The 13,697-nt window shown below is 57.5% G+C and overlaps 1 protein-coding gene across 6 annotated transcripts in view; it reads left to right on the forward strand.

Annotated features, from left to right (window-relative positions):
* PTK2B (protein tyrosine kinase 2 beta) overlaps positions 1-13,697 on the forward strand; it is a 28,542-nt gene that overhangs the window by 10,748 nt on the left and 4,097 nt on the right. For 5 of the 6 annotated variants that reach the window (XM_030490527.1, XM_030490528.1, XM_030490529.1 and 2 more), the window contains exons 2-24: positions 3,471-3,718; positions 4,539-4,717; positions 4,825-4,912; positions 5,275-5,354; positions 5,541-5,603; positions 5,940-5,994; positions 6,901-7,041; positions 7,568-7,642; positions 7,736-7,837; positions 8,064-8,181; positions 8,388-8,427; positions 8,516-8,562; positions 8,833-8,886; positions 9,199-9,296; positions 9,388-9,472; positions 9,933-10,033; positions 10,133-10,248; positions 10,480-10,580; positions 10,790-10,879; positions 11,346-11,550; positions 12,009-12,117; positions 12,247-12,312; positions 13,427-13,552. In XM_030490527.1, the coding sequence (XP_030346387.1) occupies positions 3,471-3,718; positions 4,539-4,717; positions 4,825-4,912; positions 5,275-5,354; positions 5,541-5,603; positions 5,940-5,994; positions 6,901-7,041; positions 7,568-7,642; positions 7,736-7,837; positions 8,064-8,181; positions 8,388-8,427; positions 8,516-8,562; positions 8,833-8,886; positions 9,199-9,296; positions 9,388-9,472; positions 9,933-10,033; positions 10,133-10,248; positions 10,480-10,580; positions 10,790-10,879; positions 11,346-11,550; positions 12,009-12,117; positions 12,247-12,312; positions 13,427-13,552 (2,387 nt within the window). Of the gene's footprint in view, positions 1-2,168; positions 2,902-3,470; positions 3,719-4,538; positions 4,718-4,824; positions 4,913-5,274; positions 5,355-5,540; positions 5,604-5,939; positions 5,995-6,900; positions 7,042-7,567; positions 7,643-7,735; positions 7,838-8,063; positions 8,182-8,387; positions 8,428-8,515; positions 8,563-8,832; positions 8,887-9,198; positions 9,297-9,387; positions 9,473-9,932; positions 10,034-10,132; positions 10,249-10,479; positions 10,581-10,789; positions 10,880-11,345; positions 11,551-12,008; positions 12,118-12,246; positions 12,313-13,426; positions 13,553-13,697 lie in introns of those variants that run through there. The other variant, XM_030490531.1, reaches the window with a different exon arrangement.

Genomic DNA, 13,697 nt, shown 5'->3' on the forward strand with positions numbered 1-13,697 from the left:
CTCCTGGGCACTGCGGAGCCACAGTGAAGGCAGGGAACAGGCAGGACACAGGCACTGCCTTCACTGCACTCCTGGCTTTATTGGGGATGGGCACTGTGGCCCATGGAGGGTCTATGAGGCTGTGGAGTGCTTGGCTGGAGGGATGGAGCCGTCCCTCATCTCCATGCTGGGCTTGAGAGGACATTGAGATGCAGGATATGCCCTTGCTCATGCCAGCTGCCTCCAGCCCTGTCTGTCTCTGACTGTGATGGTTAGGGATGCTCCCTGCAGGATGCTCCCTGTATCCCACTCCCCAGCAGCATCACTCATCAGGGTAGGGACACATAGGAGACATCTGTCCCTCATCCCAGCCATACGGGCTCACCGAGTGTGTGAGGGGCCGTGTTCTGGGAATGGGACTGGAAGAAGAAAGCAGAAAGTGGGGAAAGAGAGACAAAGCAAAATACTTTTGGTCCATGTGCTCTGAAAAATACCAGCACACTCCTGAATTCAGCTAATGCCCCCCTCAGCTGCGAGCTGGGGTCCCCCTCCCTGGGGCTGGCTTGGGCCATCATTCCACCCTGCCAGCCCCCAGAAGGGCCCCTCTGAAACCCAGAGGGTGCAGGGTTCGTTTTGTAGCTATTTAGCAGAAATACCTTTATTTTAGATATTTCTGGGAGGAGAAGCTCTTTCGGGTACTGGCCTCTTCTGCAGAGCAGCAAGAGCTGCAGAAAAGCCTGAAGCGAAGCGTTGTGGTGCTTGCTGCTGAGCTGGGATGGGGGAGCTGCTGGTTTTGCTTGACCGTGTTGCTGGTTGAGCCTGGTTGAACTGGAGGCACTTATCTAGCACACTGCAATGCTGGGCAGCTGCAATGTGGGTGCAGTCTGTGGGCTGGCGTCACTAAGGGATGGAGCATCCGTGATATCGCTTGCAGGGATGGCCTCATCTTCACCGGCATGGACGGAGACAGGACAGAGAGAGGGGGGTGCTCTAGTTGTCCCTGCTTCAGCCAGCCCTTGCAGCCTGCATGAGAAGTGGTCCTGGCTAAAAAGAGCATCACTTGCAGAGAGCTGACCATCGAGGTGTTCTGCAAAGGATGTGGGTTGCCGCACGGTCCTCCCTGTGCAGCCCGAGACACTGCTGTGAAACAAACCCCCAAACCTGGTTTGAAATGCATATGAACTCACTTGTATGCGACCATCAGTGTGGCTGGGCTCGCTGTTGGCCTGAGCCTTGCTCAGGTCCAGGGTTAACATCCCAGCATCCCGTTGCTGTCGTAGCAATGCTCCATCGCAGCCATGGAGATGCGGAGCTTCATTCCTTGTTCCCTCAGAGAAACCTGGAAAACAAAGTCTGCACCATCCACATGTTGCACCGCTGCCAGCAAACCCCTTTGTACAGACCTGAAAGTGCCAGGCTACGCCATGCTTATTTTTAGGCCAGTGACTCAGGAGAGATGCTTTAAAAAGCTGAAGCCCGCGGGAGGCAGCACACAGCATCCCGTGAGCGCGCAGGATCATGCCGGGCTGTAATTACAGTGGAGCTGCCTCTAAGCACTGTGCAAATGATGGTGCAAATCCAGTGAGGAAGGGGAAATGGGGGAACGGAGAGAGAAAACCTCAGTGGCAAGCCTGTGGAAAGGTTCCTGCTAGGAGCTGCTTGCTGTGTGTTTTTCTTGCCATCTCCCCATTGCAGAGGTCCAGTGCCAAGGTAGCTGGCAGCGAGGTTGGGGTGCATTGCCCTGGGTGAGGTGAAGGATGCTCTGATTAACCAGCAGGTCGAGGGAGGGGATTCTCCCCCTCTGCTCTGCCCTGTTGAGACTCCCCCCTGCAGTCCTGCGTCCAGGTCAGGAGGCAACACCATAAGAAGGATGTGGAGCCGTTGGAGTGAGACCAGAGGAGGCCACAGAGATGCTCCAAGAGCTGGAGCACCTCTGCTATGGAGACAGGCTGAGAGAGCTGGGCTTGTTCAGCCTGGAAAAGAGAAGGCTCCTTAAGGGGAGACCTTAGAGCAGCTTCCAGTGCCTAAAGGGGCTGACAAGAAAGCTGGAGAGGGGCCTGTGGGGATAGGACAAGGGGAATGGCTTTAAACTCCCTCCAGCCCTGCCACGAATCCCCGGACCATGCTGAGGCATTTCCGTGTTGCACACCTGGTGTGACACACACGAGAGCTGCAACAGTCCGGTTTGCAAACAGCTTCTTGGCTGTTTAATCAGTAACTCAAAGCCGGAGCTCAGGTGGGGCTCCAGCTGAGAAGCACCCTAACGGATGAACTTCCACCTTTCTTTTTAATTTCGTGCCCCAAAAAGAGCACTTTGGAGCAGCTCTTTGCAAACCTGGATCTGTCCCATCCATCTGTCTACACTGGCTGGTTTTCACTCCTTGCAATACCCTGTGCGTTCCTGGGAAGCCAGTGAGACAAATACCTTTCCTCTTTGGGGGTTATGTGAGCTGAGTTTGCCTGGCCTCAGCCAGGTGCATGTCCAGAGAGGTGGAGAAAGCAACCCACAGCAACCCTCCTTCATGCCAGCCCTGCCCAGTTTGCAACCCAAAAGCCACATGAAGAGGAAATTTTGGATCCATTTGGATCTTCCAAGACCCATATACCACATTAATTATTATTCTCAACAGAGGGAGAACTCAAGCCTCTTCCCTTCCGGCTCAGATGACATTTTTGAGGGTTTAAAGGGTTTATCCCTCTAAAAATAAAAGAGCAAATCGATACAAATCAGTATCATCCTTGCAGGGGAGAAGGCAACTGTCTTGCTTGGCCCATTGTGCTTTTTCCTGTTTTTTTCCAAAGCTCTCTGCTAAATTCAGCTTGGCTGGGAGGTCACATTATTGAACCACAGCTGCAGGTACCTGTGCTGGGAAGCTGCAGCCCGAAACCTTCACCCAGGTTTCATGTGTGGAGGAGAAAATGGTGAGTGATGGGGACACAGAGGTATTGCTCTGGAGGCATCAGGGGCACAGAGGTGTTGCACTGGAGGTGCTGGGGTCACAGAGGTGCTGCTTTGGAGGTGGCAAGGACACAGAGGTACTGCTGTGGAGGTGCTGGGGACACAGAGGTGCTGTTCCAGAGGTGCTGGGGTCACAGAGGTGCTGCTCCAGAGGTGCTGGGGGCACAGAGGTGCTGCTCCAGAGGTGCTGGGGACACAGAGGTGCTGCTCCAGAGGTGCTGGGGACACAGAGGTGTTGCTCTGGAGGTGCTGGGGTCACAGAGGTGCTGCTCTGGAGGTGACAAGGACACAAGGTTTGGCTCAGAGGAGCTGGCCTTGGGGTCCTGGTGGTGGTAGTGGCCATGCGAGGCCGGGGGGGTGCAGCGGGAAGGATACCCTTTGTCATGCTCTCTCTTTCTTTCTCTGTTCATCTCTATCCATCTCCATCTCTCCATCCCTTTCCTTTCCCACCCTCCCTGGGGTGTCCCTGCTGTCCCCATCCCACCCTCCCTCTCCCCACTCCGCGGGTGACTCTCCACGGTCTCTCCCGCAGGGAAGGGATGCTCAGCTCCTAGCACCCCGGGCGTGCTGAGGATGTCCACCATCCCCGAGGCACTGGGTCGCCCACGGAGCAGCTCCTCCCGCAGCCTGGCTGGGACGCTGGAGGCCACCCTAGGCATGGGGACGTTGGAGATGGACAGGGAGGAGATGCGCATCCTCAAGGTCTGCTTCTATAGCAACAGCTTCAACATGGGCAAGAACTTCAAGCTGGTGAAGTGCCCTGTGACGACGGAGATCCGGGTACGTGGGCAGGGGGTTGGATGGGGCAGGGAATGGGGGGCTGTTTTCTCCACCCCGCATCAGAGCTAGCTCACTCCCAAACCCTTTCCCATGGCATCGGTAGCCCCCTAAGCCCTGTGGCTGAGAAGCCACAAAACCTGGAGGACAAAGGGAAAATTTGGCCATCCCTGGCAGCCATGGAGAGTCCAAAGCACCCAGGTCTGCGGCCAGCAGCACCTCTTGCTCTCCTGCGAGCCAGGACCCAGGTCCTTCTGCCCACCCCAATGGGACTTATGCACCCAACATCTGCTCTTTGCTTGTGCAGACATGGGGCTGGGAGGACAGTGAAGGTGATATTGGTGCCTTTCCATCATGGACATGGTGGCGTTGGGCTGGATATGTGCTCCTCTCCCTTCCTACCCAGCACCCTGTGGCACCCCAGCTGGGGGAAGATGTGTGGGCACTGGGGACCAGTGTTGGCTCTGTGCTTGGATGCTGCAGGGATGATGTCCACCAAGGGATATGCAACCTGGTCTAGTGGAAGGTGTCCTTGCTCATGATAGGAGGTTGGAACTGCATGATCTTTAAGGTCCCTTCCAACCCAAACCAGTCTGTACTTCTATGTTCAGGCTGTGGATTCTTGCAGATCAAGCAAGAGGCATCTTTAGAGGCTTCACACGGAGACTGCTAGGGAGGGTGGCTGTGCCCCAGGGCTGTGTTTTCACTCCAGGGACATTTCTGTTGCAGTTGTGCATTTCCTCCTTGTTTTCCTGCTATCCAAAGCCCCTCCGGAGCCTGGTTGGGGATGTTTGGGTCTCAGCCCTGCTCCTTTCCACCCCAGGAGGTGATCAGGTCCATCCTGGTGAGCGGCCGCATCGGGCCTGACATCAAGCTGGCTGAGTGCTATGGGCTGCGGCTGAAGCACGTGAAGTCGGACGAGATCCACTGGCTGCACCCGGACCTCACGGTGGGCGAGGTGCAGGAGAAGTATGAGTGCCTGCACCTGGAGGCCGAGTGGAGGTAGGACCCATGGTGGTGGTGTCCCTCTCCATGGCCCCAAACCTGAGCCCCCTTAAAGGGAAAGCTCCTCCAGCATGGTCCTCATCGGGGGGCCTTCCTGTTGCCAGGTACGATCTCCAAATCCGCTACCTACCAGAGGATTTCATAGAGTGCTTCAAAGAGGACAGGACCACCTTGCTATACTTCTACCAGCAGGTCAGGGGTGGCCCTGGGGGTCTCCTAGCCCCAACCAGGTCTGCTCTCCAGCCCCCCTGACCCACCCACCGGCTCCAGGAGGGTGTTTCCTCCTCTCCAACCCAAAACCCACAATTCCCAAGAGTCCCAAGACCTTTTAGCCCATTTACCTTCACCCACCCGCTGTGGTCCCATCCCACTTGCTAGATCTGTGCATCTCCGTCATGGACAGTTCCAACCCCTTCACCCCACTCCTGTCCCTGCTGCATCCCAGTGCTTGATGCAGGAGGGCATGGACCCTGTGAGCATCCTTGGGAACATCCCCTGCCAGCATCCCTTGGGAGCATCCCCTCCACTTCCTGACTCCCTCATCTCCTCGGCAGCTCCGGAGCGAGTACATGCAGAATTATGCCAGCAAGGTGAGCGAAGGCATGGCCCTGCAGCTGGGCTGCCTTGAGCTCAGGTACGTACCTCGGTGTGTCCTGGCCTGTCTCCTGCAGTGGGAGGGCTGGGGAGGACGCAGGAGTGGGGCCGTGGAGGGTTTTGCAGGAGGAGAAAGAGTTTGCAGCTCTTTCTTTGCCTTGGCGGGGGGATGTGGCAGAGGGATGTGAGCACAAGGTGGGTCTCTGATGTCCCTCCCTTCTCGCAGGAGATTTTATAAGGACATGCCTCAGAACGCTCTGGATAAGAAATCCAACTTCGAGTTCCTGGAGTGAGTAGGCACAGCCTGTCCTGCAGGGCAGAAACCCCCTTATCCCTAAATCCCCTACCCTATCCTGGGGGATGTGGATCTGCAGATGGCTTTCCTCACCCTCCTGCAGCTCCTCACCCTCGTGCATCTCCTCATCCTCCCACAGCCATCTGCCCTGTGCACAGAAGGGTAGATGGGAACCTTTCACCCTGATCTATGGGGGTGGTTTCTCCCTGGGAGCACCCCATTGCCCCTCAGCACCCACTTTCCTTGGTGCATCCCCACCCACTGCTCTGTAGACTTGGAGCAGGGGTCCCACGGGGCTGTTAATGTGCATGGGGGATTTCTGCTCCCCAGGAAGGAGGTGGGTCTGGACCTCTTCTTCCCCAGACAGATGCAGGAGAACCTGAAGGTGAGGACCATGTGTGGGTACATACAGGCTGGTGCACGGCTGCAGGGTGGGTGAGCGTGCGCAGACCTGGCTGGGGGTGCTCATGTGCATGCTTTAAAGTGCACACACAGATTTGCACGTGTGTGTGCATCTGCCTGCACTTGTGCACACGTGCAGTTGTGCTCACACATGTGACGGCGTATCTGCATGCACACATCTGTGTATACATGTACATGTGTGTAAACATGTACATGTGTGTAAACATGCACATGTGGAGCCAGGTGTGCTCATGAGCCTGCATGGGTGGGTTTGCACGCATGTGAGTGTATGTCTGCCCACACCCTTGCAGCTTTGCACACATCTGTGCACTTGCATGTATCTGCTTGTGCATTCACACACAGGGACATGTGTGCTCCTGCGTATAGGACTGCACCTGTATAGGTGCACTATATAGGCACTGTGCACTGTGTATAGGGGTGCACCGTGTGTGCACCTGTATAGGCATGTCTGCTCACATGTGAAGGTGCATGTGCGTGCATGTGCATATCTGCATATATATGTATGCTGCTGCATACACGCAAGCATGTGCTCACATGTGATGGTGCGCCTGTACGCACACACATATGCATGTGTATGTATGCATGCACACATGTGGCCATGTTTGCACACGTGTGCATGCTCATCTGCCCACACTGTGCATGCAATAGAGCATACACACATGGAGGCAGGCTGGCCTGCACACACGTGTGGATGTGCGTGGATGTGCATGGATGCAGGTTCACATCTGCAGGTGAATGCATGCATGCATGTGACTGTGTGTGTGCATGTGCTCGTGCGTGCATGTGTCCATGTGCACCCTCTGCACCCCACATCCCCGCTGCGTGCCCGGCCTGTGCCCGGTGTTCCCAGCGGCCGCTGTGCCCACAGCCCAAGCAGTTCCGGAAGATGATCCAGCAGACCTTCCAGCAGTACGCGCTGCTGCGGGAGGAGGAATGCATCCTCAAGTTCCTCCACACCCTCGCCAGCTTCGCCAACATCGACCAGGAGAGCTACCGCTGCGAGCTCATCGTGAGTCTGCCAGATGGGATGGGATCAATGGGATGGGATGGGATGGAATGGGGTGGGTGGACAAAGCCACCCTGCTGTGGGCTGCTCCCTGCTGTGGTCCCCACACTCGGATGGGGACTTGGGCACCCCCAACTCAGAGGGGTCCCTGCATGGGGAGGCTCTGGAGATTTCCTGTTCGAGGATGCTGTGAGCTGAGAGGGGCTGGGGATGCAGTGGGAGCTCTGGGGACCTTCCACATGCGGGGGTCCAAGCCTGGTGGGCATGAACCAGTGCCTGAAGTTTACTTTGGAGTGAGCAGATGGGAACTCAGGAGCACTCTTTGGGACCAGGAGGAGGAAGAATACCCGCACTGGATTCCTTGCCTTGTACCATCCACTATCCCCTTTCCAAATCATCCTCTCTCTAAGTCCCTCTGGGAAGGTGCTTTTTCCCAAGGTGTCTCACACATCGAGACAGGTTTAGCGGGAAACTGGCTTTTGGTGTCTTCCCACCCAAATCTGCATCCTCCCTCTGCTTCTACCCCCAGCAAGGGTGGAACATCACAGTGGACCTGGTCATTGGACCCAAGGGCATCCGGCAGATGACGAGCAAGGAGGCCAAGGTATGGGCATGCATTGTGTGCTGTGTGGGGAGTGGGGTTGGCTGCTCTTAAATTGGATTAACGTCAACACTGGGGCTCTGCTCCTCTCCCCAGCCCACGTGCTTGGCCGAATTCAAGCACATCAAGTCCATCAAGTGCTCCAGCGTGGAAGAGGGCCGGGCTGTGCTGCAGCTGGGGCTCAGCAGCACCCCCCAGGTGAGGAGGCATTGGGGGGTGCACAGGGTGCTGGGATGGGGGACTCCCTGGTGCCACGGGGTGGCATCACATCCCTGCAGACCAGGCAGGACTTGGTGGATGGCTCCGTTTCCACTGAGAGGGGTCCTGCCGCCAGCCTTGGTCGAGGGAAGACTGTCCCCACCCCCAGCATCCTCCTGCCCCAGCTCTGGGCTTACCTGTCCCCCTTTCCTACCATCTCCTCCAGTCCCTGGCTATCAAGACAGCTTCTCTGGCTGAGGCGGAGAACATGGCTGACCTCATTGATGGCTACTGCCGGCTGCAAGGGGACTTGGAAACCTCCCTCATCATCTTCCCCAGGAGAGGTGAGCACCCTGGGGGACACCGACCCTTTGTCCCCCAACCACTCTCTCCATGGGCACAGCATCAGTCATCACTGGCTTTGGAGTGACCCCAGCTGAGACCCACCAAACTCACTGCATGTGTGGTTGAGGCATTACAGGGGACCCCAGCACCCATCAGGCTGCAATGGGGATGACTGGGAGATGACTGTCTGTTGTCTTCTCCACAGAGCGGGAGAAAAGGATCAGCCTGCCGCAGATCCCAGCCCCGTGAGTACCGCCTGGCCTGGGAGTGGGGCTTGGATCTTGTCCTGCCCCCCATCCCGCTCCCTCATCCCAACCTCCTCCCGCCCCACAGGCACCTGGAGGAGAGGCAGTCCACACTGTCAGACAGCATGAGCATGGGTGAGTTTTCAGCTCTTCTCCTCCCTTCCCACCAGGCCGGGGGATGCAGGCAGGGCTGTGGGATAATGGTGCGCAGGGATTTGGGGGTCTGGTGGAGATGGACACCCCCAGCCCTTCGCCTGGGCGTCAAGAGACAGCTGAGCGTCCCAGGGGAGGGCCAGGCTGTCATCCCATGGTCTCTGTGGGGTGGTCGGACTCCACTGGGATGCAAGAACCCCTCTGCCCAGTGAACTGCCTGAATCCCTGCCTGCAACCTCCTTCTTGCCCCAGACTCTGATATTTATTGCGAAATCCCTGATGATTCCTCAAGACCGAGGTCTGGAGGTAGGTGCCATCCCCCTGGGTACCCTTTTGCCCATCACCATCTCATCCAAGCCCTCCCACCTCCTCCTGCCCACCCCAACCTCCCGTCCGATCACTGCCTGCACTGCCTTCCCTACCACCCCGAGGGGCTGAAGGAGCTGGGATCCCCGCATGTGCCATGGGGCAGGACCTATGGGTCCTTGCTAATGGGAGGATTGGTACCCAGGGATCACCATCATCTCCTGCTTAGCATGGGGGTGGAATGGGCAAGGGTACAGGCAGCTTCCTGCATGCTGGCACTGCCATTTCTGCCCTGTTCCCCTGTCCGTGAAGTCCAGCACTATGGGATCTCCCGGGAGGATGTCACATTGGGCAGGATCCTTGGAGAAGGCTTCTTTGGAGAGGTCTATGAGGGGATCTACACCACCCCGGTGAGCATCCTACCCTCTCCCTGCCCTGCCTGCCTCCTCCACGGCCAAGGGGAGCGGTGTAACGCAGCCCTTACCCCTCCTTCTCTTGCAGAAAGGGGAACGGGTCAACGTGGCTGTGAAGACCTGCAAGAAGGACTGCAGCCCGGAGAACAAGGACAAGTTCCTGAGCGAAGCGGGTATGCCCTTCAGGGGCGACAGAACCTGCTCAGATCCCCATCAGGGCTCACACAGCAGGGCAGAGGGCCAGTGTGGGGAGCCTGGTGGTGTTTGCAGCACTGCAGTGGTGGGGTGTTAGAGATAGGATGGCAGAACCCTGCCCTGGTGTCTCCTGGTCCCTGCTTGGGGGTGCAATGCAGGACAGGGCTGTTGTCCAAAATACCAGGTTTATGGGAGGGATAGCTACGGAGACAGGGAGAAAAGATGGATCCATCCATTACCTGGATGGAGGTCCTTAGGGAGTTGGAAACCAAGAGCCCCAACCCCTTTGGGGATGTACTAGGCTGTTGCTGGGAATTCCTCCTGCTCTGTCTCCAGCTTCATGGCAGAGACCTGCCCCTCCAACCCAGGACAGAGTCTAGGGCTCCTTGAAGGGGGAAGTCCCCCCATTTCAGGGTGTCTGACATCATTTCTCCACAGTGCTGATGAAGAAGTTGGACCATCCCCATATCGTGAAGCTCATTGGCATCGCGGAAGAAGAGCCCACCTGGATCATCATGGAGCTGTATCCCTATGGAGAGGTGCGCAGGGCTCTGCTCTGCCACTGGAATCCATCCTGTCCCCCTGCCACCCTTCCTGCCCCTGCTCAGTCCCTGAGCTCCGTGCTTGTCCCATTGCAGCTGGGGCAATACCTGGAGCAGAACAAGCACTGCCTCGCCGTGCCCGTGCTCATCCTCTACGCGCTGCAGATCAGCAAAGCTCTGGCCTACCTGGAGGCCATCAACTGCATGCACAGGTAGGGCAGGAGGGAAAAGGAGCTGGGCAGGATACTGGGATAGGCAGAGGAAGGCAGGGGCTGTGGGGGGACAGGCAGGTGGGAAGCAGGAGCAGGCAGAGGCTGAGGCTGGCAGCATCCTTTGCTGCAGACCCTTTTTGCAGCCAGGTGAGCTGGTTGTCCAGGTGTGAGCTCTTCTTCTCCGTCCCTTCTCCGTCCCTTCTCCCCAGCCAAGGGTCTCTCTCCTTGCAGGGATATTGCTGTGAGGAACATCCTCGTGGCCTCCCCAGAATGTGTGAAGCTGGGAGACTTCGGGCTTTCCAGGTACATTGAGGACGAGGAGTACTATAAAGGTAAGAGCTGTGTGATGGAGCTGGGGCTTGTTCCAACCCTGTGAGGATAGAGCAGGGATTTCTCCAGATGGCAGAGTAATCAGTGGGGCTCCCTGCCACAGCAGGACAGGGTGGTGGGAAGGGGCTGAGGCAGAGACCATGGTGAGACCTGGCTTCCCTACCCTGCCCTCCTGCTCTGAGCATGGCCACCCTCTTTTCTCTCCCTCCAGCATCTGTCACCCGCCTCCCCATCAAGTGGATGTCCCCCGAGTCCATCAACTTCCGACGCTTCACAACAGCCAGCGACGTCTGGATGTTCGGTGTGTGGTTGGGACAGGGATGGAGTGGGGTGGGACAGGGATGGAGCGGGGTCCTGGGCTTCGTCCACCTCCTGTGGCATTGTCTCACTGCACAGGGACAAGCTCTGCTCTGGATGTGGGGGATTATCCCAGCCTTGCCCTTGCAGAAAGGGCTCCTGGGGCAGAGCTTCCTCCAACTCAACCATCATTAGGTGCTTCCTCCTCCTCCAGTGAATTCAGAATGTTGTGGGGCTGAGTTAAACTCTACTCCCTGAAAATATCCATCCTGCTGCCTATCTGCCCATCCCACAGCTTCTGGTGTCTGTCTGTCTGTCCATCCCTAACAGGATGGCCAAGGAGCCACATGACCTGGAGTCACACAACAAAGCATGGCACTGTCACCAGGTCCCCAAAAGCACAAGCAAGGGGCTGGTGCCCTGGCTGGTAGCTTCAGCATCATTTGAGGTTGCTCATGTTGTTCCTACAGCCGTGTGCATGTGGGAGATCCTCAGCTACGGCAAGCAGCCCTTCTTCTGGCTGGAGAACAAGGATGTGATCGGGGTGCTGGAGAGGGGCGACCGCCTGCCCAAGCCCGACCTCTGCCCACCCGTCCTCTACACACTCATGACGCGCTGCTGGGACTACGACCCCAGTGAAAGGCCCAAGTTCAAGGACTTGGTTTGCAGCTTGAGGTGAGCAGGGAGGGAGGGGACTGATGGTGATGATGGGCCGTGGTTAGATGGGGGAGTGGGCAAGTGGGTGAAGGTGTAAATGAAGCTGGGCAAGATTTTGAGTCTGGAGTTTTCTGGCCAAGCCTGAACTGAAAAGACTATTTGGGAACATTTGATCCCACCTACCTCAGAGGATGGTCGTGGTGCCTGGACTGAAGTGGAAACACTTTGCTTCCCGGGCAGGGGTATTGTGGGGAAGTCCTGACCCCACATGCCATAGGGGCCAGCCGGTGATGCTGGTGTGGCTGGCCAGGACCGAGCTGCACCCTCCCAGTCCTTTCCTTTCACTCTTCCCATCCCTCCTTGCTCCCTCATGTTTTCCATGGCCCATCCATCTCAAGCACCCCTGCTTTCTGGGGTATGGGAGATGTGGCAAAGCACCCTCTGGGGTCTGTCTCACTCCATCTTTTCCTGTGCAGTGACATTTACCTGATGGAGAAGGAGCTGGCCAAGGAGCAGGAGAGGAACAACCGCCACCGGCCTCCCAAAATCATGGAGCCACCGTCCTTCCAGGAGCCACCTCCGAAGGTGAGGAGAGGGCAGAGCCCATGCAGGCAGGTTCATCTCCCCACCTCGACCTGCTGGTGGGTGCTGCAGAAGTGGGACCTCCTTGGGCTCGCACCCACCATGCCTTTCTCCCTCCTCCACTCCCCACAGCCCAGCAGACCCAGGTACAAGCCACCACCCCAGAGCAATCTCCTGGCTCCCAAGTTGCAGTTCCAGGTAAGGTGTCATGGCCAAAGCATCCTTCAGGGGCTTGACAAGGGGGTCAATGCCAGAAAACCCTGCCTGGAGCTCAAGCCCTCAGGGGTCATGGCTTTGGGGGATCCAAGGTGCTTCACACCATCACCAAGTGCCTCCCACCACCTTGCCAGCAGGACACTGCACTGCTCGGGGCTCAGCTCTGCCCTGCCTGACCCTTGTTTTGTCCGTCTCTTGGAGCTGGCAGAGAGGCTCTTGCCCCAGAGAAGGGGGGTTTGCAGGCTTGGCATCGGCCAGTTTGCACATAGGGCTGAGAGGAGAGGAGGTTTGCTGCTTCTCCAGTGTTATCTGGGCTGAGTTTGGCCTCTGCAAGGACCAGTGCTGGTCCCTGGGGCATCAGGGTGAAGCCCTCAAGAGCGAGTCCAGAGAAGGACAATGAAGATGCTCCAAGGGCTGGAGCACCTCTGCTATGGAGACAGGCTGAGAGAGCTGGGCTGGTTCAGCCTGGAGAAGAGAAGGCTCCTTAAGGGGAGACCTTAGAGCAGCTTCCAGTGCCTAAAGGGGCTGACAAGAAAGCTGGAGAGGGGCTTTTGACAAGGGCCTGTAGGGACAGGACAAGGGGGAATGACTTTAACCTGACAGAGGGGAGATTGAGATGAGATCTTAGGAAGAAGTTGTTCCCTGTGAGGGTGGTGAGGCCCTGGCACAGGGTGCCCAGAGAAGCTGTGGCTGCCCCATCCCTGGCAGTGTTCAAGGCCAGGTTGGACGGGGCTTGGAGCAACCTGCTCTAGTGGAAGGTGTCCCTGCCTGCAGCTGGGGGTTGGAACTGGATGAGCTTTAAGGTCCCTTCCAATCCAAACCACTCTGAGATTCTATGAACTATTTCGGGTGCTCTTTGAGGCTGGGCAAGGGTCCAGCAGCAGTGCAGGAGGTCTCAAACCCATGCTCAGTGCACAGAAGAGCTGAGCGGAGAGGAAAGTCCTGGTCCCTGCTGCACAGATGGGCATGAGAGCAGAGGCTGCTCCTGGTGCCAAAGCTGCTCTCTCCCACGTTGTCTGCTCTGTCTGCCTGTCCGCACTAACCTAACCCTCCGTGGCCTTGTTTTGTGCCTGCACTTGCCGCTGCCCGCCCGCAGGTGCCTGAGGGTCTGTGTGCCAGCTCCCCTACGCTCACCAGCCCCATCGAGTACCAGTCTCCAGCCAACTCCCTGCACACCCCACCGCTCAACCGCCACAACGTCTTCAAGCGCCACAGCATGAGGGTAAGAGAGGGATCCCCCCATCCAGCAGCATCCAGAGGATATCCTGGCCCTGGGTGGCCTCATCCCAGGCACGCCGGGGATCTTGCAGGAGGGATGCTTGCTGCACCACACGCTGCTTCGTGCTGCTACCTCCAGTGCTTCAAGC

The sequence above is a fragment of the Strigops habroptila genome, chromosome 6 (genome assembly GCF_004027225.2).
Source record: "Strigops habroptila isolate Jane chromosome 6, bStrHab1.2.pri, whole genome shotgun sequence".
NCBI classification, from domain to species: domain Eukaryota; kingdom Metazoa; phylum Chordata; class Aves; order Psittaciformes; family Psittacidae; genus Strigops; species Strigops habroptila.